This window comes from Lolium perenne, chromosome 5, assembly GCF_019359855.2.
Source record: "Lolium perenne isolate Kyuss_39 chromosome 5, Kyuss_2.0, whole genome shotgun sequence".
NCBI lineage: Eukaryota > Viridiplantae > Streptophyta > Magnoliopsida > Poales > Poaceae > Lolium > Lolium perenne.
Genome location: NC_067248.2, coordinates 66,855,395 through 66,880,312, shown reverse-complemented (window position 1 = coordinate 66,880,312; position 24,918 = coordinate 66,855,395). Strand labels below are relative to the sequence as shown.

At 45.7% G+C, this 24,918-nt stretch overlaps 1 protein-coding gene across 1 annotated transcript; it reads right to left on the bottom strand.

The window, feature by feature from the left end:
* Nucleotides 1-3,582: 3,582 nt before the first annotated feature.
* Nucleotides 3,583-5,214, bottom strand: LOC127299408 (BTB/POZ and MATH domain-containing protein 1). The gene is made up of 2 exons (XM_051329372.1): nucleotides 5,084-5,214; nucleotides 3,583-4,969 (listed from the first exon to the last, which is right to left on the bottom strand). Exon 2 carries the CDS (start codon nucleotides 4,966-4,968, stop codon nucleotides 3,817-3,819), a length of 1,152 nt encoding a protein of 383 aa, XP_051185332.1. The 5' UTR covers nucleotide 4,969; nucleotides 5,084-5,214; the 3' UTR covers nucleotides 3,583-3,816.
* Nucleotides 5,215-24,918: the final 19,704 nt, after the last annotated feature.

Here is a 24,918-nt window from a genome sequence, read left to right as displayed (position 1 = left end):
TTTCTCGACGTTTCCCGCGCTTTCGTTTCGTCCGGACTCCCCAAGCGCTCCCCGTGGGGCCGGGGATGACCTGGGCTCGCCGGATGGATGAAAGCCCAAATCAAAGTGAAAACGAGGTTTTGGGGGCGCGACTGGGCCGTTTTCGTCCATCCGGATAAAAAAAGGGGGTCCTGGGGTCTTCTCGGGGAGACGGCTGGAGATGCTCTCAGGCCATCTCCATCCTGCGCCTGCACGTCCGAATGGTTCGCGCCGGACAAAATCGTGGCCCAACACCGCAAGAACGCATCTCAAAAGCGGATGGCCGGGTGTCCGGGACGATCCAAACCCGACCTAAATTTGGATCAGATTTGTGGCTGTGGATGACGCGGCGTCCTCGCGCGTCCGCCTGCTCGCCTGCCAGGCCCACATGTCGGGGGCGAGTCATATTAAATGTGGACTGGGGAGGGGACCGTCCCTATTCAGTTCCCACTCCCCACTCCACTCTACACGCATGTTCGAGCTTGAGCTTCTGCGCCGAGTTCGAGCCATCGGCGAACGACCGCGAGGCCGGCAGCAGCCGGCGAGCCACGTCAGCGGCTTTCAACATGGGGCTGCCGGCGTCGATGCGCGATCAGATCTCCGTCACCGTCGTGGTGGTCCAGATATTCTGGGAGGCCGGCGCCCCAATGTCGTGGGGCGACATGCACCTCCCCCACGGTTGGCACTTGAGCCCAGATCGGGTTCCGGTGCCGCCCGCCTGGCGCAGCTGTCGGCGGACCTCCGGGAGCACCCTATAGCGAAGTCCCTGGTGGAGCAGGATGCGCGCCGGCGCACCTGCTTCACCTCAGCGACGGCGAGGCCTCGCGCGCAGACTAGGAGGTTGGCCGCCGCCCCGGCGGCCTCTACATCGACGAGCCCGCGGCTACTCCATCGCGTGCCACACCAGCGCTAGTGCCACAGGCCCAGCCCGAGGAGGACGACGACCCCGAGCTACACGCCGTGCTCGCGACGTCCCGCAAGGTCAACGACCTCGAGGAGCTGGCCAAATGACCGCACCTCGCCGAGGTGCTACGCGCCTCCGCGCTGGAGGAGGAGGCCAGGAAGGCCAAGGAGGACGCCGACGCGTGGGCGTTCCTCGCCATGGCGCACCGGCAGGAGGAGGCCACACGCCAGGTCGCGCTCCGGGAGGAGGAGGAGCACCTATCCGCGCTCTGGCACGAGGCGGAGCTGCAGACCGCTGCGGCGGAGCAACGACAGAAGGAGGCGGCGCGGCTAGCACGCCTGCGCAGGCCGGCGAGCCCTCCGGACCCGCACTCCGCCTGGAAAAGGGCACAGTGGTCGCCCTGGCCGGAGTCCCCGGCGCCCTCCAACGTGTCCAGCCGGAACAGCGCGTCGCCGCCGGGGGGCATCGTCCTCATCGATGGCGGCGACGACGAGTACTACTGGGAGTAGGTGGCGCGCCGGCGGTCACTGCGTCCCAAACCCTAGACTAGGGTTTCCCCCTTTTGTTTAGTTTAAAGCCTATATAAGGCTTTCTTTTGTGTAAAAATTTGCCCAAAATAGGGCTAAGTTTAAATGAACTTTAGTTTAGATTTTTTTTTTTTACTTTTGCGTTGCGTCTGCGCCAGTGTGCGACCCAAATGGACCGTCGGCTAGGTCCGCGTGTCTGCGCGGGGCTCATGTTCCCTTCCGAATTGTTTTCCCTGAATTTTGAACTCCGGCTTTTTAGGCCTTCAAAATATGAGCTTCTAGTTAAGAATTAAACCAAAGATTTAGCTTGTCTAGAAAAACAAAACAAAGATTCAGGTTTGGCGTTCCTCGTCTGAAGTTGTTAGCTGTTGGATTTGCAAACCCATCTTGTGTATCAATAGCTGATGTTGCTTCGAGATTTTATTGGGATGTATAAATATCATTTTTGGTCTCTTCTCCTTTCTGGCTTTTGCAATTACCGTCTCATTTTCTGTATTCCTGCAGGATGATATAGTTCCTAGGTGAGGCACAGCTCCATTGGTGCAAACTGAAGTAATCGAAACCAATTAGTAATTACTGTAACTGGAACAGCCGTAAATGAAAAACAAGCATCGCACCATTCATGATGTGAATAAAACGGAGATAAAAGTAGAAAACTAGCCACTCTGAGTAGAGGAAATTCAAGTCACAACATAGAGCAATACCTCAACACAACGTAAAAACAATTATAATGCAGAGATGCGAATAAGTGATGAAAACTCAGAGCTATATGGAACAAATTGGATACATAGAGCAAGAAATACAATGGCATCTGTAACACCACATAACAGATAGTATAAACTGTGTCATGTATGTATTAGTGAGACTTGCACAAGCCAAATTTTCAAAAGGGCCATACATTGTACATAGTGTGGGTACAGTGCAATATCCAAATAGGTTTAGTGCCGACAAGCGCCGAGCATCTAGTCTCAACAAGAGGTCGCCAAGTTTGTGACAGTGGCCTACAAAAGGGAACAAACTTTGCTTCCAACCAAAGCAGAAATAGATATTGTGTTGAGTAACGCAAATTCATAGCACCAGTCTGTTGATGCGATGCTGAACTTTAAGGGATACACAATGTCAGCAGTAACATGTATATCCAGTACCTCAACAGTAAACAAATGGCCAACATAACCAGAGCTCAGCTGCTATATTCTATACTGTATAGCATGGTTATCATGCAACCAAAATTTATTTCAGACAAAAAAAAAAGCAAAATTATAACCTTCAAGGTCATGTATTTAATTATGGAAACAATGGAACAAAGCTTCCTCCCATGCGTAGCATCTTGGTTTTAGTTATTCGACCAAGAATACTGTTTCATTTTCTGATGTAACTCAACCATGCAGCAACTCGGTGTTACGATATGGATAAGTGAATAATTCAGGTTCCTACATGGACAGATGGACTATTTCTGCGAACAATATGGCTCAAAAAGGAATTTAAGAATGGAATGTGGTGTGCATTCTATTCTCAAGGAGTAATCAACCAAGATGGATATATTTTTATCTAGTTATGACCTACTCACCCACAGCTCAGAAATTACCCTTAAGTAAATATCCGTATTATTTCCACTTGTTCAGGTTAAAGGATATTGTGTTTGTTGGCAGAAAAGATGCTTATAACTTAGCTACTATTGTGACTTACTCTTTATAAAACTGATAACGCAGTAATACCAAGCCCCTAAAAGGCTAATAACAGAATAACACAGGATACAATAGTAAAACAATTATACATACCTTTCCAGTTTGATGTAAAATTGTAACACCAGTAGAAATTTGCTAGTCCCTTGCTCATCCCTTGGATGGTTTGGAAGCATCGGAATGAGGGACCACAGCTTTCCGTCAGCACCAGAGTTGCCCTGATCAAGGAAGAAGCCAGGATGTGGTCGAGAGCTGATGCCCTAGGACTACGTATCCTCTTACCGACGACCTGGGACGTCCATTAAGCACTGACTCTTGTAATCTGCCTCTTAGGAGGGTTGTAAAACTTTCTGTCTTTTCAATGAAATGAAACGAAAGAGTACTTTGCGCTGAATTGAAATTTGCTATGTATAGTAGTAATCCCAGAAAAACCCAAGTATAGCCAGGTCAGTGGATCAATAAAAACATACATTCCTCCAAATGTTTTATATGCAAGCAATTAATCTAATAAGATCACTACATATGAATAACATGTGAATGTACTCATAGCTTATGAGCCTTGAATAATTATAAGACAGGTTGCATACGATGTGCCATCTTTCAGTTCTCAAGGAACCACAATTATGAGCCAGGAGTCATCTTTAGGTTCTCAAGGAACCACAGTTAACAGTATGACAGCATAAAACTAGTTGCGATTTATGCTGTTATGTTCCATCCACAACATGCTACCGTAATCTGACACTGGACCTACTTTGAGATCTTTGCGAGACCTACTTCTCTTCTCGAAAGCATCTACTAAGACAGAAGGGCAGGATCTTTTGAGATCTGCATAACCTTGGGTAGCAACCACATCATCCATCTTATCTGAAGAGGCAATAAACTCAACGCAGACATCCTTAAGCTTGTCACAGTTATGCTGATCAGCTAAAGCCAATGTAGTTGCCACATTCTCCACATCAAGATTCTTGCAAAGGATGTTTTGACATATCATCTTCAGCCTGTCCATGGCATACCTATCTGCAGCCACCAGTAGATGGCGGTGCATTTCACATTTGTCTTCACCTTCAAAATCATCCAAGTCAGGCAATGAATCCGTATAGATGAAATGCAGCAGAGCCTTGAACACAGCAGGCTGCATGTCTTGGATGGTTACACATGTCTCCCTCAGCGGCCCAAAGAGCTCTGCCTCAAAGACGGGTGACCGCATGGCGAGCACGGTCTTGTGTGCCTGGAACGTCTCTCCTCCAACACTGAAAGTGACATCTGCTTTCTCCTTAGCTTCCAACAGCTTTGCAAGATGCTCCAGGATGTCTGACGGTGGATCCTCAATCTCCGGGCGCCAAACAGTTTCAGACTCCTCGGATTCCTTGATCACCGTGATCACTGACTTGATCATGAGCACATCGTTCTGAATGTAGTTGGATGGTAACGCCTCAACGCCGCATCTTACAATTAACACACTATACTGACTAGTGGCGTCGGTCTCTGAGCTGAAGGCCCTAGTTTGTGTGATAAACTTCGTGCCGAGCAATCCTGAGTCGTGCCTTACCAATCCAAAATCAAAAACGGTCCGAACCTCGGCGTTGCTGCTCATGAGTTCGAGAGTGATCATCATACACTCTTCGGGCGCGTAGTGCATTCCTTCGGGGTAGAACCTGATGGACCAGTCGTAACCACCGACGGTGAAGGTGGCCGAGCGGACGAACTTGCCGACGCCCATGCCCTTCTTGAGGCTGTACCCGGTGATCTCGAAGAGGTGCGCTCCCTTATCCATGTGTGTGGAGCACCTCGACACCGTCAACTTCTCCGTAGTGCAGGTCGCCGCCGTCGACGCCATTCTGTCCACAATCGTGATTAATTCGTGAAATGGATAGTGCGGATCTGAAGCACAAAGTATAAGAGAGGAACCTAGAAAGCTTTCCCGAGGAGGAGAAGGAGGAGGAGGTACAAACCCTGAAAGAAAGCACAGAAGGGGAAGAAGACGGCGGTGGAGGTAGCCGCGGCGGCTGGGTGGTGGCGGCGGCGGCGGCGGCGGGGCGTGCAAGACTAGTGCGAGGTAAATGCCGAACGCTTGTGTAGGCGTTTGAGCTGAGAAAAAAAAGGGGAGATTAGGCATCTCCAACCGGCTGACCCAAACGGTTCCGCGTGTCCGTTTCGGCCGCGCGCTGCGCCCAACGCGTGGACGCATCGCATAACCGGAGAAACACGAAAACAAAAAAAGAGGCAAATTTAAACAAAATTTCATTGAACATATGCCCTATTTTGGGCAAATTTGTACATAGCCCTATATTTTGGGCAAATAAAACTAACAAAAGAAGCCCTATATGGGCTTTTAAATTTAAACTAAAACCCTCTATTAGGGTTTGGTCGGCGGCGCGGTGGCCGCCGGTGCGCCGCCTAGCCCCTGTGGGCGTCGTCGGCGACGTCCCCGGGCGACGAGGCCACAGGGCCTCCTCCCACGGCGAGTGGGGGTCCGGAGCCACCCGAGGCTACGGCGGCGCACGAGCGGCGCCTCTCCCCGAGGCGCCGCCGCTCTCCCGCCAGCGCGGCGCCCGGCCTCCGGCCATAGTTTTAAAAACCGGACCGGACCGGCGGTCCGACCGGAAAAAACCGAACCGACGCCTGTCCGGTTTTTAAGTGTCACCGGTCTAATTAGCAAAAACCGTAAAAAATGTATACAAATATTTCATTTTTGGCAGGATTCGAACCTATGAGCTGTCACAATGCTCAAAACTGCTCACCTGCGACCCAATGACACCTCTGCTAGGCTTGATTTGTGTTATACTATAGAAGTAAATACAATACATTGGATTACATGCTAATATTTCCCAAGATTAGCATAATAATTTATTAAATTTAGCGTTTTTTTGTCGCAACTGAACCGGCTGAGCCAGCGGTTGAACCGATGAACCAGTGAGCCAGTCACTTCTCCGGTTCACTCGCCGGTCCGGTTTTTAAAACTATGGTCCTGGCGCTGCCGCTGCTCCTCGAGGCGCTCCTCGTCGGCGCGGCGCCTGGCCTCCTCCCGCCGCACCGCCTCCTCCTCCTCCCGTCGCGCCTGGCGGGCACAGGGCGTAGAGCTCCCAGCCCTGCCTCCTCGGCCTCCCGCCGGCCGCCTCCTCCATCTCGGAGGTGCGAATGGCCGCATGGAGGTGCGGCCATTTCGCCTCCTCCTCCGCCGCCGAGATCATGAGCGCGGCGCGGAGGTCCGGGTCCTCCTCCGTGGACTCCGGCTTCGGCTCGAGCAGGAGAGGCGGCGGTTGCGGCAATGCCGCACCGCCGCGGGCGGCCTCTCCGATGTGGAGGCCGCCTCGGTTTCTTCCCGCAGCCCGCAGCGCCGGCGGGCGACGGCGGCTGCTGCTCGCTTCGTCGTCGTTGGCGGAAGCGAACCGTCGCTTGGCCATGGCGGCGGTTTCGCTGCGGGGAGTGGAGTGGGGGCGGAGTGGAGGACCGGATCCTCCGGTCCCCATTAAATAGACTCCCTGGCCACCGACAGGTGGGCCCCAGGGAGACGAGGCGACCAGCGCCCGGACGCGAGCGGACGGCGCGTGCCATCCGCGGCCACGCAAACCTAGCCCAGATTTGGGCCGGGTTTGCGTCGTTCCGGACGCCGCGGCCGTCCGCTTTTGCGGTGCGTCCCCGCGCTGGGCCGCGTTTTTGTCCGTCTCGACCCAAACGGACGCGCGGCCGCGGTTTGGGTCGCGCCGTTGGAGATGCCCTTAGAGCATCTCCACTCGTTGGCGCTTCCCACGGCGAAATCCGGACGAAACAACCTCCGGATTGGACGAAATTAAGTCGTGGGGAGTACCGTATTTCCAGTCGTCCACCCGGAGTTTGGCGGACATAGTTTAAATTCGAACAAAGCGCCGTCCCGCGCTACAAGTACGGCCAGTTGATCGGGAAAAGGAGCAAAAGGATCAGCCATAGATCGGCGATCGGAGGGAAATTACACGGAAACAGGCTCATCGGCAGTCCCGGCCGGCACGGCGGTGTCCGACGGACCAGTTTCCTCACACGCCGTGGCCGAAGCGGCTGCGGCAGTCGACGACGAAGCAGCGGCAGTGGACGTCGAAGCAGCCGCAGTCGACGAGGTAGATGGTGAGGAAGCCGAGGTAGGAGCCGGCGGAGACGACGAAGGACTGGCCGGAGTGGCTCGGAGGATGTCGTTGCGGTGGCCCTGGTACCAATTCCTCGTCTCCTCGTCCATCAGTTCCATGTTGCCGCCGCCCATCAGGAACGCCAAGTCTGTGTTCCTCTTCTTGGCCACCACCGTCGTCTTCAGCAGGGCGATCCGGACGCCTTGGTTGGCGAGCATCTCCCGCCACCTGCCGTTGAACTTGTCGTTCCTCCCGTCGGCGTGCGACCTCAAGTCGGCCCAGCACTTGTCGATCGACGCCTGCATCCTGTCGGCGGGATTGCCCGTCTTTTTGAGCTCTTTGAGCTTCTTCTGGCCGAGTTCAGGGCGCCCTTCCGCCGCGCAAGCCACCGGAGCGTCGGGGTTGTACTGCTCGGTTTTTCGACCTCCTCCTGTATGCCGTGCCATTTGTTGCACGCCGTCTGCATGATCCCCCAATGGGTGGCCATTGCCTTGTCTCCCCGGTACACGTTCATGTTCGTCTTGTTGAAGTAGGGATCGACGAGTTTGCGTTCCTCGTACGCCTGCCTCACTCGAAGCCAATATGTGTCGAACGACTGATTGGCGCCGTTTATGCCGTTCGTGGACACGGTCATCCAAGCTTCAGCGAGGCACTCCTCTTCCTTCGGCGTCCATTTGATACGCGGTTCGACAGGCGGCGAGTCCTTCTTCCTCTTCTTCTTCCCCTTCGACAGGTTGGCGGCGGCTTGAGTTGGCTCTTCTTCTTCTTCGTCTTCTTCTTCGACGGCTTGGCTTCCGTCGGCAACATCCTCCCGATGCTCGTTGCGCGCCGCCACATCTGCCGTCGCCCTCGCCTCCTCTTGCGTGAAGAACCCCGGGCTCGCGGCGGCGGCCATGAAGAACCCTGGGCTCGCAGCGGCGGCCATGGAGCCGGAGGTGATCATCTCGTGGATCTCCTCTTCGTTCGGCGCCGCCATCGCGCCGAACGGGAGCGGCCCTCGTCGCATGACCGGCGAGGTGCCCTCGAACTGGCCGCCGATGCCGACGTCAAGCTCGGGCGGCGACGGCGTGAACCTGGACGGTTGGACGTAGGCGCCCTCTTGGAACATGGAAGGCGGCGACGGCGAGTACATCGAAGGGGAGAAGGACGACGGGGAATTACTTGTACCTTGCGCCGGCCATTGGCCGGGGAACATGGCGCCGCCGCCGCCGCTCATGGCCATGCTGATCTTCCTCGCTTGTTCATCCTGGGCCGCCGCCGCCCTCTTGGCGGCGGCTTTTTTCACCCTCTCCGCCCTGGCGCATGTTTCCACCTCGTGCCGTTTCTCGTCCGCCGCCCACTCTGCGTTCGTCATGCCCGGCGGCCGCTCCTTCTTCGCCCGCGGCTTCCTCGTCGTCGCCTTCGGCGGAATTGTGGTGGACGAGAAGACGAGGAGGAGAGCGGTGGTGGACGAGAAGACGCCGCCGGGTGATGACCCACAAGTATAGGGGATCGCAACAGTCTTCGAGGGAAGTAAAACCCAATTTATTGATTCGACACAAGGGGAGACAAAGAATACTTGAAAGCCTTAACAGCGGAGTTGTCAATTCAGCTGCACCTGGAAACAGACTAGCTCGCAAGAGTTTATCAGTAGTAACAGTTTTATAGCAGTAGCGGTAGTGAAATAACAGCAGCAGAGTAACAAAGACAGCAGTAGTGATTTTAGTAAACAGCAGGATTAAAATACTGTAGGCACGGGGACGGATGAACGGGCGTTGCATGGATGAGAGAAACTCATGTAACAATCATAGCAGGGCATTTGCAGATAATAATAAAACGGTGTCCAAGTACAAAGCAATCAATAGGCATGTGTTCCAATTATAGTCGTACGTGCTCGCAATGAGAAACTTGCACAACATCTTTTGTCCTACCAGCCGGTGGCAGCCGGGCCTCTAGGGAATCTACTGGATATTAAGGTACTCCTTTTAATAGAGTACCGGAGCAAAGCATTAACACTCCGTGAACACATGTGATCCTCACATCACTACCATCCCCTCCGGTTGTCCCGATTCTTGTCACTTCGGGGCCATTGGTTCCGGACAGCGACATGTGTATACAACTTGCAGGTAAGATCATAAAACAATGAATATCATGATGAAACAATAACATGTTCAGATCTGAGATCATGGCACTCGGGCCCTAGTGACAAGCATTAAGCATAGCAAGTTGCAACAATATCATCAAAGTACCAATTACGGACACTAGGCACTATGCCCTAACAATCTTATGCTATTACATGACCAATCTCATCCAATCCCTACCATCCCCTGCGGCCTACAGCGGGGGAATTACTCACACATGGATGGGGGAAACATGGCTGGTTGATGTAGAGGCGTTGGCGGTGATGATGGCGATGATCTCCTCCAATTCCCCGTCCCGGCGGAGTGCCAGAACGGAGACTTCTGGCTCCCGAGACGGAGTTTCGTGATGTGGCGGCGTTCTGGAGGGTTTCTGGCGACTTCGACTTCTCCCCGTGCGTTTTTAGGTCGAAGGCAATTTATAGTCCGAAGGAGGGTGTCGGAGGCCGGCCGAGGGGGCCACACCATAGGGCCGCGCGGGCCCCCCTAGGCCGCGCCGCCTTATGGTGTGGGGCCCTCGGGCCTCCACCTTACTTGTCCTTCTGGCTCCGTCGCATTCCGGGAAAATAGGGCCTTCTGCATAAATTCCGAGGATTTTCCTGAAAGTTGGATTTCTGCACAAAAACGAGACACCAGAACAGTTCTGCTGAAAACAGCGTTAGTCCGTGTTAGTTGTATCCAAAATACACAAATTAGAGGCAAAACAATAGCAAAAGTGTTCGGGAAAGTAGATACGTTTTGGACGTATCAACTCCCCCCAAGTTTAACTTATTGCTTGTCCTCAAGCAATTCAGTTAACAACTGAGCGATAAAAGAACTTTCACGAACACATTTGCTCATATGATGTATATATTCTCATGCTATGGCTAATACTTAAGCAGTTCATAGTGAGATACATGCAAATAAGATCATCTAACAGCTATGTCAATCATGGAGAGGTACCAACAATTAATAATAAGCATCATGAATCATGTATATAAGCAGGATTGCAATGTTCATAAGAGAGTATGATAAAGTGGTATCTCGCTTGCCCGTATTTGATCGACAAAACATAAATGCCCAGGCACCTCTGGAGTTCATAGAAAGACTAGAAGTAGTGATTGTCAAAGATAAAAGCATCAAAGTTATACCACAATCAATCATATTTTGAGACAAGCATATTATACTAAGAATGACAGTTGTGCTCTCAAGATAGTGCTCAAAGAAATAATGGAGACACAACATAAAAGTAAAAGATTGACCCTTCGCAGAGGGAAGCAGGGATTAACATGCGCTAGAGCTTTTCATTTTTGAAATCAGGAGTAAAATTGTTTTGAGAGGTGTTTGTTGTTGTCAACGAATGGTAATGGGTACACTAACTACCTCGCCAACCGGACTTCCAAGAGCGGCTCCCATGAATTATTTGCATGTTTATGTGGCACTCCTTCCAACCTTTCTTACACAAACCATGGCTAACCGAATCCTCGGGTGCCTGCCAACAATCTCATACCATGAAGGAGTGCCTTTTTATTTTAGTTTTATTATGATGATGACACTCCCCCCAACCTTTGCTTACACAAGCCATGGCTAACCGAATCCTTCGGGTGCCATCCAACAATCACATACCATGGAGGAGTGTCTATTTAAGTTAATTAATTCGGGACTGGGAATCCCATTGCCAGCTCTTTTTGTAAAATTATTGGATAAGCGGATGTGCCACTAGTCCATATGAGAGTCCGTCAAAAGTAAATGACAAGGTTGAAAGCTAAACACCACATACTTCCTCATGAGCTATGAAACATAAACACAAATTGGGAAGCATTTTGAAGGTTTTAAAGGTAGCGCATGAGAATTTACTTGGAATGGTTTGAAATGCCATGCATAGGTATTTATGGTGGACACTGGAATAACTTGGTTTTCATGTGTTTGGAAGCACGAGCAGCGTTCCCGCTCAGTACAAGTGAAGGCTAGCAAAAGACTAGGGAGCGACAAATCAAGAGAGCAAGAATCGTCATAATCATGCCTGCGGCAAAATAAATTAACGGAGGCATAAAAGTGATACAAGAACTCTGAAGCAATATAAATCATCGAGGCTTAATTGACTTTGGTTCAGTCATATGCATGCGTGAGCATGTGCCAAGTCGATATAAATGAATTATTCAGAGGAGGATACCACAATGCCATACTTACTTATGAATAAAACAATGCAACAAACATCCATGACATGCTACTCATATTAATAAATTGGAGCTTAACATGAGAGATCATGAACTACTAGACTTCTTAAATGACATATACCTCACATGAACCAACCAAGCATGCTCACATGGATGAGTATATGTACAAAAATGAAAACAAATAGAGTTCATACCAGCCTCTCACCACAATCAGATTGTCGTAGATCGTCATTATTGCCTTTTCACTTGTATAGCTTGGATAATATGAAATGAAAACCACGCTCCAGCCACCGAAGACCATTGAACTCATAAAGAACTTTACAAAACCAAAGAAGAATAGCAAATATTTTTGGTGTTTTCGAATTTGAGAACAAGAACAAAAGGAAACAAACAAACAAAGCAAAATCTTTTTGGGTTTTCTTATAGCAAACTGGCAATAGCAAATAAAGCGAAACAAATGCAAGAAACCAAGATAAACAAATGGTGAAGAGAAACAGCAGAAATATTTTTGGTCTTTTTGTATTTTAGGAAAGAAACAAAGCAAGAACAAGAAAATGAAAACTAAAAGAAACACAGAAAAGCGAGATGGCAGAAATCTGCCAAAACCTGACAGCAGTACAGAAATCGATTTTTACAAAAATCTTACGTTGCTCAGCTCGAAAAGTGTTCAACTAATGAAAGTTAGATAACAACCTGGGGAACCTGCACAAAAATTGGCAGCTCAAAATAACGTTCTGGCTGTGCGCACGAATTTTTCTAGTAACAGTCCAGAATCTGTTTTCAGGCAGCACTTCCCCAAATATCATCTTCGTCTCATTAGAAAACCACTCAAACAAGCAAAACAAGTATGTACAAGTATCCAGCAATCATAATATGCAAAGAATGAGTGATGCCGGTATACCTCCCCCCAAGCTTAGGCTTTTGGCCTAAGTGGAGTTCAATCCCATCGAGGGTCGCTGTTCCTCGCCGGTGGATAATTCACGGCGTAGTCATAGTAAAGTTCCTGTGCAGAAGAAAAGCGTGAAGGCTCCACATGCCCAACATGTTGATGCGAGGAACTTGCTGCATCGGACGATGAGTCGAGGTGTTCCTCAGCCTCCTCCATGTTGTCTCTTGCATGATGGCCTCCTCCCTCTATGTGTGCATCCAGTGCACCTTCTGTGACCGACCAATCCTCCCTGGAATCAAGGTTAGACAGAACAGGCGCAGGCAATCTTACTAGTTTCTCAGTTTTCTTAGTTATTCTCCAGACTTTCTTATAAAATGTCATCTTGTAAAACAGGTTACCCAAGTGAAAGTGCATGGAGCCCCCATGTGTGGTTTTGGTAATTAATGACAATCCCTATGGACTAATGTTTGCATTGAGTTATATTTGTAGGAGTTGTCCATAGGCAATTATGTGAAGATGCGCCGAAGAAGTAGCTCTCCCATGGTGGTTTATGGGGGAGCAATCTACAAGACTTCGTCAAGCAAGCACAAGCAAGAAAGGCGTTCCATCTTGTTGAGGTCAAGATCATTGTCATCAAGCTCAAGTGGAATGCGCAAGTATAAGGTTTGCTCTTGATAGGGTTTCTTTCTCACCGGTCTCATAGTGTAGTTGGAGACCGGTTTATAGTTTAGTTGCCGTACTATCAAGAGGGCTCTCGAGTGAGTAACTCGATCGTATCGTTCGGAGAGAGCTCAAACCTTTGCATCCCTGCATCATCTTTCTTGGTTGTTATTTGGACCTTATCCATGTGATGTTTTAGAGCTTGTGCTTATTCTCATGACAAGCTCTAGTTCATCGAAAACGGATTTTGCATAGATCACTTGTTGCGTTTTCGAGTTTGGTTCATCATCTTTCTTGGTTATTATTTGGATCTTATCCATGTGATGATTTAGAGCTTGTGCTTATTCTCATGACAAGCTCTAGTTCATCAAGAATGGTTTTTGCATGGGCAACTTGTTGCATTTTCGAGATTGGAGGTTTTACCGGTATGTCTTTTTTAGATAGGTCAAACCTTTCATCATTTGTTTCTATCCTCCCTTGTTGGACTATGATGGTTTCCTGCATGATCTTGTAGAGCTTGTTCCTAGCTTCAAAACAAGCCCAAGATCATCAAAATCGGAGTCCGGATGCTAAAGTTATGCCCGTTTTAGTTTTGGTGTTTCTGCAGTTTTCTGGGGGGGCGGATAATCCGGCCCGAATGACCAAAACTGGGACAATATCCGGCCAAATATCCGGCCCGAGCCAGGGGCGATTTCGGGGGGCGGATAATCCGGCCCGGGGGCGGATTTTCCGGCCTGGGAGGTCCCAAACGGTCATATTTCGTTGGGAGGGGGTATATAAGACCCCCTTCTTCCTCCTTGGGCTGGTTGGTTCACTTTCTCTCTCTCCCCTCCATTGTTGTACTTCAAAGCTTGCCCTAGTTCTTGATTCCTCCCATGATTCTTGCATATTCTTGAGGGAAAAGAGAGAGGAGATCTAGATCTACATTTCTACCAATCAAATCCATCTCTTTGTGAGTGGAACTCTCTAGATCTTGATCTTGGTGTTCTTTGTGAATTCATTTGTTCTTCCTCTCTTATTCCCCCAATAGCTTTTGTAGCTTTGTTGGAATTTGAGAGAGAAGGACTTGAGCATCTTTGTGGTGTTCTTGCCATTGCATTTGGTGCATCGGTTTGAGTTCTCCACGGTGATTCGTGGTGGTGAAAGCAAGAAGGTTGTTACTCTTGGGTTCTTGGAACCCTAGACGGATTCTAGGCCTTTGTGGCGGTTTGTTGGGAGCCTCCAATTAAGTTGTGGATGTGTGCCCCAATCTTTGTGTAAGGCCCGGTTTCCGCCTCGAAGGAAATCCCTTAGTGGAACCGTGACCTAGGCCTTTGTGGCGAGGGTCACCGGAGATTTAGGTGAGGCGCCTTCGTGGCGTTCGGTGTGTGGTGTGAGTACCGCATCTTGGGGTGAGGCCTTTGTGGCGTTGGTGTGCATCGAGCAACCACACCTCAAGGTGAGCCTCTTGTGGCGTTCGGGAGCACTAAGCAACCGCACCTCTCCACCGGAGATTAGCACTCGCAAGAGTGTGAACTCCGGGATAAATCATCGTCTCCCGCGTGCCTCAGTTATCTCTATACCCGAGCTCTTTACTTATGCACTTTACCTTGTGATAGCCATCGTGCTTGAAGTTATATATATCTTGCTATCACATACTTGCTTGTATTGCTTAGCATAAGTTGTTGGTGCACATAGGTGAACTCTTGCTTAGAATAAGTTGTTGGTGCACATAGGTGAACCATAGTATATAGGCTTTGGGCTTGACAAAGTAAACGCTAGTTTCATTCCGCATTTGTTAAGCCCATCTCGTAAAAGTTTTAAATCGCCTATTCACCCCCCTCTAGGCGACATCCGTGTCCTTTCAATTGGTATCAGAGCAAGGTCTCTCATTCTTAGGCTTCACCGCCTTGAGAGTAAAGATGTCGGTTAGGGGATTAGATCACAATAACTTGTTTATATTTGATGGCACAAATTATGATCTATGGAAAATTTATGTGCTTAATATTTTGCGGGTATTTCCCGAACATGGAGCGATTTCTTGACATGGGTTTTTCTTCTCCTAAGGATCCCCAAAATTTATCTTATGAGGAGAAGAAAAACTCTTGTCTCGATGCTCTTGCTTCTCATGTGTTTTCCATTGTTGTGAGCAATGTAGTTACTTCTTCAATCATGCCTTTTGGGAGCGCTCATGAATTATGGACAAAGCTTCGAGATAAATATGATGTGTCCAATATCATTGAGGATGATTGTATTGCTTCCACTTCCGGCCGTGATGAGTTCTCATCTTCATCCACTTCACCAAAGTGTTTCAAGACACAAGGTAATGATATGGTGAGTGGTGATGGAAATTGCAATGTTGGTATTGAGCTTACTATTGATGATCCTTCATCTATATCTCATTGCAATGGTTCATCTTTGGACTTAAACACATCTAGCACTAGAAATGATTTACATGCTTGTGTTGATAGTCCTTGCATATCATGTGTAAGTTGATTGAAAAATCTAATGATGATATGCTTGCATTGTCTTGTGGCCATGATAAAAATGATTCTATTTCCTCTAGTTGTTGTGTGTCTAACAATGTAGAGGAAACCAAAGATTCTATTGGTCAAGACAAGATCTTGAAAGGAGCCTCAAGTAACTCCTCATCTTTATTTCACGGTCCTCATATATGCCTTATGGCCAAGGGTTCCACGGTACCTCCTACCATGGAACCTAATATGTCTCGTGGTGATAAGAATGAGGATGAATATGAAGAAGAGGATTGGGTTGTCTCTCTACGCGATAAAGGTGAGAGTGTATTCAAGGTTCTTTACAAAGATAAAATTGCTAGCTCTCACTTCTTTGAAATCTTGACTACCGCTATTGAGAGCCAAAAACTTATTTGGATGCATGAGAACACCATTGATAAAAAGGGTGCTCTTGAACAAGAGTATGCCGATGATGTAGCATCTTTAAAGAATGATCTTGAAGAAGAACAAGAGACCGTAGCCTCTCTTGAGGAGCAACTTCAAACCCTTGAGGTGTCTCAAAATGAAATATTTGCTAAACTCACTAAAGAAAGAGACCATGCTAAAGCTAAATTAAAATTGCTTAAAAATGAAAAGTTCAAAGTTGGTGTTGGCCATGATAAACTTGTTAAGGATCTAGATGATCTAGACAAGGCCCACAAGGCCTTGGAGAGCGAACACTCTATCCTCACCAAGTCATATGAGCAACTACAAGCTTCATATTTAAAAGAGCATGCTATGTTACCCTCTCTTCTTGATATGTCTTGTGATGATGCTTGTGCTACTAACTCTACTTCTTGTGAAGCATCTATCATGAAGGAGAATGTTGAGCTAAGGGCTCAACTTGATTTGCTAACTTGCAATTATGGGAAATTGGAAGAAAATCATGGAAAGCTTTCTAGCTCCCATGAGGATCTTCTAGCCTCTCATGATAGGCTAAAGTTAGCTCATGAGGCTATCATATCTAAGGCAACACCTTGTGAGCCTCATGTGGATACTAGCACTACTACTCAAAATGCTATATTGCCATGTGCTAGTCCTTGTAATTCATCCACTCATAGTATTGCTAAATCTTGTGATGAATTATCTTCCTTGCCTTGTTGCTCTAACAATGAAGGTTCTACTTCCTCTAGTACTTGTGTTGTTACTAACCATGTAGAGGAAATCAAAGAGCTCAAGGCCCAAGTCACTTCTTTGAAGAATGACTTGGTAAAGGGTCATGAAGGGAAATGCAAACTTGACACGATGTTGAGTATGCAACAATCCCCCAATGACAAGAGTGGACTTGGATTCAAATCCAACAACAAGAACAAGTCCAAGAACAACAACAACAAGAAGGGCCAAGTACAAGTCAAAGACCCGGCCAAGATTGTTTGCTTCAAGTGCAAAATTGAAGGGCACCATGTTAGATCTTGCCCTTTGAAGAAGAAGCAAAAAGGGAAGAGGCCTCAAGCTCAAACTCATATTCAACCTCAAGTTGAAGAAATTCCACTTCCCAAGAAGAATCAAGCCAATGCTCCCATTGTGGAGAAATCTAGTGAGAAGAAGGAGAAGAAAAGAACTTGCTACATATGCCGTGAGAAGGGCCACATCTCCTCTTTTTGCACTATTGGTACCTCATCCAACTCTATCTCCATTGATGATGTTTATTCTGTTTGTAAGGATGAGGGTGGCAATGTGTTTGCCAAATATGTTGGTGCTCAAAGTGGTGTCAAGAAAAGAACCATTTGGGTTGCCAAGCCTATTGTGACTAACCTCTTAGGACCCAACTTAGTTGGGGACCAACAATCCAAAACTTGATCAATATGTGCTTTTTGGAGGGCATTGGAGACTTGGCTACATCATGAAGAATTAAGGGATCTTCATCATTTATATTATCTCAAGCCAAGTCTTGGTTATCTTGCTTCTATCATATATTCAATGTTCCTCCTTGCGGTAACATGTGCTCAACTCATTTATATTGAAAGTTACTCGCCCCTTTGCATGTGTTAGTTTTGTTCCTAACATGTGCTTGTATATGTTGTGCTTCCTACTTGCTTTTTCTTGAGAAATCAAGTCTATGCATGTTGGGTTGCACACCATGTATTTGTATTTGTGTTGGAGCCTCTTTGCATCTTGTTGTATCTTATATGGCTCTTATGAGCGATTAATGGACAATCCCATTTTGGGGGAGTGATATTCCTTTGGGAATTTCATTATCCTAAACAATGTGTGTACATGAGGAATATCACTTAGAATTGATATTGCGAGATTATCTAGTCGCTATGTGGTATGTCATCTTCATGAGAAATTCAAATTCTAATGTCCATTAATATCTCTACTTGGATCTTATTTGCCTCTTGTGAAAATAAATTCCTTATCACATTATGGGGGAGTAATAAGCTTTGTGCATATTACAAGCCTAGAAAATGTGAACATTTGAGGTTGTGTCACATAGAATTGATACCGTAAATTATCTCTCTCCTATGTGGCATGTTTGCTCAAACAAGCTCCAATTTGCTTAAATGGCTTCATTGCTAATATCTTTGTGGATCTTATTTGTGAAAGTTTTTCTTGGCATGGTTTCCCAACGTGTCCCTCAATACATTTTTGGAAAACCATGTGCTTCAAGTCATACTATTAATTGCTTTGCATGTTGGTATGAATACTATTAATTGCTTTGCATGTTGGTATGAATACTATTAATTGCCTTGCATGTTGGTATGACTAAATGAAGCTATCAAGAAACTATCTTTGCATGATGGTTAACTCTTATCTTTTACCATATGCTTTGTTCGTTGTAAATATGATCTTATGTATACTTACAAACTACCACCGTGAAATATTTCCTAATACCTCTTGTCCTAGGACAATTGGTAATCAATTATGAGGTAGATATTTATTGATCATATCTACATTGGCTCTTGTATTTATATTGCCTTATTTATTGCCATGAATTTGTTGTGCTTTGACTCCCATGTGTCTTCCTTGCATCTTATGGATTTAATTTGTCTTTTCAAACTTTCTTAGCATTTTTAGTAGATATAGGTAGCGTGATGATCCTAGTTTTGTGCATTTTGTATTCATATGCAAAATCCTAGATAATGCACTAATCTTGGGGGAGCTCTCCTATATTTGTTAGAAGGCTTAACATCTCTTGATCATTGTCAACAATTTGGTTTTGGGAGACATAAATTTTCTTTTTGGTACTTTGTGCCATCATAAAAAGTTTCGAGGGTTTGGTTTATTTGTTGGAACCTTGCTCTCTTGGGAGTTGGTTATCTCATTCCTTTGTGTTTAGGTTTAATTAGCTTCTTATAATGAGATAAGTCTTTGGAGTCAATCTTGTGTTGATTTGATTCTTTGATATAATTTGGACAACCATTGTCTCTTGGTCTATTTGGTGTTTTGTCCAAATTGTATCTTCCTTTGGTTCTTGAAAGTATTGTGCATGCATATTTAATATATGTATATCTTATGGCATGTGTCACTTTCTTTGATCCAATATATAGGGTAAACTCCATCAAATCCTAATTTGGCTAAGATGTGTATGAAATTCAATTTCATATCTATATGCACATAGAATTGTGGAGTTTGTCCTATATGTTGTAGTGTGTCTAACTACTTCGGACCCAATTAGTTTGGGGACCATTTTGTACTTACCTTTGTGTTAGGTACAATGGATATGCATTGAATGCTTGTCTCACTCTTGGAAAGAAGTGGTGACTCGATGGTAACGTGAGGCAAGCTAGGATGATCAACGAACACATATCTACTACATCCACACCAATGCTATCTTGGTAACAAGTATCTTCTCATGCATACTTTTCTTGTATCCAACCTTATGGTTGCATCTTGGCATGAATCTCTTGATTTGCAAATGTTGGGCTTCTTGCAAAAGTCTTAATGAAACCTCTTTATTGTGAATGTGAGTAATTTTAGATGAGTGCATTTGTTGGGAAGTATTTTTAAATCATGCTCATAATTCATCCATCCCAACTATGCCTATCTAGCAATTTTGTTGCATATCAATTCCTCAAGGCTCTCACATGTGCAATATAGATGAAAGTGCAAATTTAGTTACTTCTTTTGGTATCCCCGTTTGTGATACTTGTTGCCTTTCTCAAATGCATCCCAACTATCTTCTATCCCTTGTTGATATTTGTGATGTATTTTAGTTGTTTGTGGTTGAAGTTCATGAATGTACAATAAGATAAAATTGAGCCTTTGGCCATGCTATTAAGCAAAAATTCTTATTGGTATATTGCATGACTTCGTCTTGGATATCATACTATTTTTCTTGCGTATCTATTTTATGTGTGCATGTTTCTTTGTGGATAAATATCTTTGTGATATTGCCCACTTAGAGAAACTTATACACATAAGAGATGATACATCTCCGTTTGATATCTTATTTATTATTGCGTGTTGATTGGTCATGCTAAGCAATATAATTCTTTGAAGACTATGATGATGCTTTTTGCTCATCCTTGTAATAGTCTTATAATATGCTTTATCATGCCTTTCACATATCCTCTTGGTTGAGCCTTTTTATTATGGTGCCTCTTACTTGTTGCTCAACTATCTGTTTGTTGCAAGTGTTTAGCTTACTTTTCTATCTATGATCTATTACAAATGTTTGTGTTTTAAATGAGGAAGTGAGGATTCCATGTTATGCATATTGTAATCAAATACAACATTTTAATTTATGCATGTACCTTGGGGAGCTTCCTCATTTGATTTAGAGCACTATCTTGTGGCGATCATTAGAGTTTGATTCACTTGGTATCTTTTGTTTTTGAATGATATTATGGGAGTGATGATTCCATGTTTGTGCACTTTATACTCTAATGCAAATTGTCTAGTTTTGTGCACAAACCTTGGGGAGCTTCCTCATATTATTTAGAGCAATCTTCTTGATCTTATCATAATATCTATCTTTCTTTTGGTATCCTCTTTGTGGTTCATTTGGTTGCTTGCTTCATTTGTTGAAGCTTCTTGACTTTGTTATCTTTTGCAATCTTTGATCCTATCTATAGTGTGATTCCTTCCGAATATTCGTCATTGGATATGTGCATTTGATTCCACTCAAATTATGAGAAATGCACACGCTATGGAGGAACTCTCACTATATTGGCCTTCTAAATTTTTCACCCATTTCGGCAATTGGTGCCAATGGGGGAGAAGTTTGGAGGGTTTAAGGGAATTTGATTATGTCTTTGCTTTGTGCTTAAGCATGTGCCTTTATTGCATTGCATCTTGTTGCTTTGCATAGTTCAATATTTAGAGGAAACTCCACTAGGCTTTGAATGCCAATATATGCAATGAAAGTCAAGATCATTCACACATGCATATATTATGGGGGAGTTTGCTCTATATATTCAACTTATTTGTTACTTAAATTCCTTATATAAACCCTCTCAAAGAGATTGTCATCAATTACCAAAATGGGGGAGATTGAAAGTGCATGGAGCCCCCATGTGTGGTTTTGGTAATTAATGACAATCCCTATGGACTAATGTTTGCATTGAGTTATATTTGTAGGAGTTGTCCATAGGCAATTATGTGAAGATGCGCCGAAGAAGTAGCTCTCCCATGGTGGTTTATGGGGGAGCAATCTACAAGACTTCGTCAAGCAAGCACAAGCAAGAAAGGCGTTCCATCTTGTTGAGGTCAAGATCATCGTCATCAAGCTCAAGTGGAATGCGCAAGTATAAGGTTTGCTCTTGATAGGGTTTCTTTCTCACCGGTCTCATAGTGTAGTTGGAGACCGGTTTATAGTTTAGTTGCCGTACTATCAAGAGGGCTCTCGAGTGAGTAACTCGATCGTATCGTTCGGAGAGAGCTCAAACCTTTGCATCCCTGCATCATCTTTCTTGGTTGTTATTTGGACCTTATCCATGTGATGTTTTAGAGCTTGTGCTTATTCTCATGACAAGCTCTAGTTCATCGAAAACGGATTTTGCATAGATCACTTGTTGCATTTTCGAGTTTGGTTCATCATCTTTCTTGGTTATTATTTGGATCTTATCCATGTGATGATTTAGAGCTTGTGCTTATTCTCATGACAAGCTCTAGTTCATCAAGAATGGTTTTTGCATGGGCAACTTGTTGCATTTTCGAGATTGGAGGTTTTACCGGTATGTCTTTTTTAGATAGGTCAAACCTTTTATCATTTGTTTCTATCCTCCCTTGTTGGACTATGATGGTTTCCTGCATGATCTTGTAGAGCTTGTTCCTAGCTTCAAAACAAGCCCAAGATCATCAAAATCGGAGTCCGGATGCTAAAGTTATGCCCGTTTTAGTTTTGGTGTTTCTGCAGTTTTCTGGGGGGGGGGCGGATAATCCGGCCCGAATGACCAAAACTGGGACAATATCCGGCCAAATATCCGGCCCGAGCCAGGGGCGATTTTGGGGGGCGGATAATCCGGCCCGGGGGCGGATTTTCCGGCCTGGGAGGTCCCAAACGGTCATATTTCGTTGGGAGGGGGTATATAAGACCCCCTTCTTCCTCCTTGGGCTGGTTGGTTCACTTTCTCTCTCTCCCCTCCATTGTTGTACTTCAAAGCTTGCCCTAGTTCTTGATTCCTCCCATGATTCTTGCATATTCTTGAGGGAAAAGAGAGAGGAGATCTAGATCTACATTTCTACCAATCAAATCCATCTCTTTGTGAGTGGAACTCTCTAGATCTTGATCTTGGTGTTCTTTGTGAATTCATTTGTTCTTCCTCTCTTATTCCCCCAATAGCTTTTGTAGCTTTGTTGGAATTTGAGAGAGAAGGACTTGAGCATCTTTGTGGTGTTCTTGCCATTGCATTTGGTGCATCGGTTTGAGGTCTCCACGGTGATTCGTGGTGGTGAAAGCAAGAAGGTTGTTACTCTTGGGTTCTTGGAACCCTAGACGGATTCTAGGCCTTTGTGGCGGTTTGTTGGGAGCCTCCAATTAAGTTGTGGATGTGTGCCCCAATCTTTGTGTAAGGCCCGGTTTCCGCCTCGAAGGAAATCCCTTAGTGGAACCGTGACCTAGGCCTTTGTGGCGAGGGTCACCGGAGATTTAGGTGAGGCGCCTTCGTGGCGTTCGGTGTGTGGTGTGAGTACCTCATCTTGGGGTGAGGCCTTTGTGGCGTTGGTGTGCATCGAGCAACCACACCTCAAGGTGAGCCTCTTGTGGCGTTCGGGAGCACTAAGCAACCGCACCTCTCCACCGAAGATTAGCACTCGCAAGAGTGTGAACTCCGGGATAAATCATCGTCTCCCGCGTGCCTCGGTTATCTCTATACCCGAGCTCTTTACTTATGCACTTTACCTTGTGATAGCCATCGTGCTTGAAGTTATATATATCTTGCTATCACATACTTGCTTGTATTGCTTAGCATAAGTTGTTGGTGCACATAGGTGAACTCTTGCTTAGAATAAGTTGTTGGTGCACATAGGTGAACCATAGTATATAGGCTTTGGGCTTGACAAAGTAAACGCTAGTTTCATTCCGCATTTGTTAAGCCCATCTCGTAAAAGTTTTAAATCGCCTATTCACCCCCCCCCCCCTCTAGGCGACATCCGTGTCCTTTCACCAAGTTGGAGGAATCAGAAACAAATTCATGTTTAATCATAGAGGCTATGTCAAGTTTTTCTATGGAAAGTGGAATATCAAGATGATGAGGTTCTACATTATGAAAAGCTAGTAAACGAGAAGCGATGAGACCTCCACAAATTCCACCTTTCTCACGGTTAGTAGCAAGTCTATAAGCTATCAATGCCCCCAAATTATAAGTCCTACTACTTTGCAATGCCGCAGCTAGAAAAGCTAAATCCGGGATAGATAGTTTACCACCAATCCTTTTAGCAAGAACGCATTTAGTAATGTAATAAGCAAAGTAGTGGATAGCCGGTAGCTGAATGCTAGTGATTTTACCACTATCCTCTGAGAAACTCCTTCCATAGCAAATCATCTTGAAGAGGCTTAAGAGTTCTTGTGGCGATCCCCTTATCTTCTCGCATGATCCCCATTGCGGTACTCTAATTGCTGCACAAAAATCTCTGAATGGCAAGTTGACAGCTTTATTATAAATTTTGTACTGAACCGTGGGGTTAGATCGCGACCAATTGAACTTAAAGTCCTGCACAACAGACATAGTTAGTTTTGCATATTGGCTTGGCTCTCCTTCAACAAAATCACTCAGACCTGCACGAGAAATTAGACTCCGAACATCTTCCAATATTCCCGCGCTTCTCATGAAATCCGCGCACGGGTAGTAAGAGGGGTATACTCCCTCTTCACGGTTCACTCTCATGACTTGTTGGACCTCCAATTCTTGTTGGTTAAGTTGATATCTATTCCACTCCATTTTCTGAAATTTTCAATAAACAATATAAAATTTGATTTGGTGACATATAATCAAGGGGAACTACTATAGGAACTTGCTAGAGTACTAATCATGCATCAAAACTAGTTTATACAACTTAGAACAAGCATGCAAGCTCACTAAACATGTTACCTACAGCAGCAAAATATTCAAGATATACTCAACCAAACAAAATTCTATTTGGATAGGCGGAGGAGTCACATACCGAAGAGCAAATGTGCCAAATCTCAGACAGAAATCTAGGCTGAGCAAAGAGATCGAGAAATCTGGAGTTCTTGAGCAAAAACACGAGTGAGAGGGACCTGGTGCGAGTTTTTTCGGGAGAGAGAAGATGCTGGGAGAAAGAGATGAAATAGTGGGGCAAAGAGGGGCCCACACCACTGGGTGGCGCGCCCACCTCCTTGGCCGCGCCGGCTGGTGGTGTGGCACCCTGTGGTGCCCCACAGGTCATCCTCTGGTGCTCCCAGGTGCCTCGTCGAAAAATAGGACCAACGGTATAATTTTTGTGAATTTTTGAAAACTTTGAAAAATGCACATTTCTGGGTATTAAGTTTATTATTACTGGCCAGGAAAAATTTTGAAATCTCCAATTAACTAAGGAACTTTGCAAATTAAAAGTGCTACAGCAACTAGAGCAAGTGGAGGAAGAAAGAGATGTTGTTTACCTCCTCTATGCATATAAAAAGTATTTGTTAACAAGGTTGATCAAGTCTTGCCACCAAATAAATTTTACATAACATAAGAAGAAATAAACCTCAAATCAATCATGTTACCTTGAATTGTATTGATATGGATCCAATCACGAGAGTTTGATATTCTTCTTTAGGCTCATATATAGGACAATCAATAGTTCCCACTTTGATAGTTCTCACATTAGAAATAGTATTAACTCCACACGCTTTCTCAATCCTCTTGGGAAAATAAACGGTATGCTCCCTATCATCAACATTGAAAGTAACCTTTCCTTTATTGCAATCAATAACAGCCCCTGCGGTGTTAAGAAAAGGTCTCCCAAGAATAATAGACATATTATC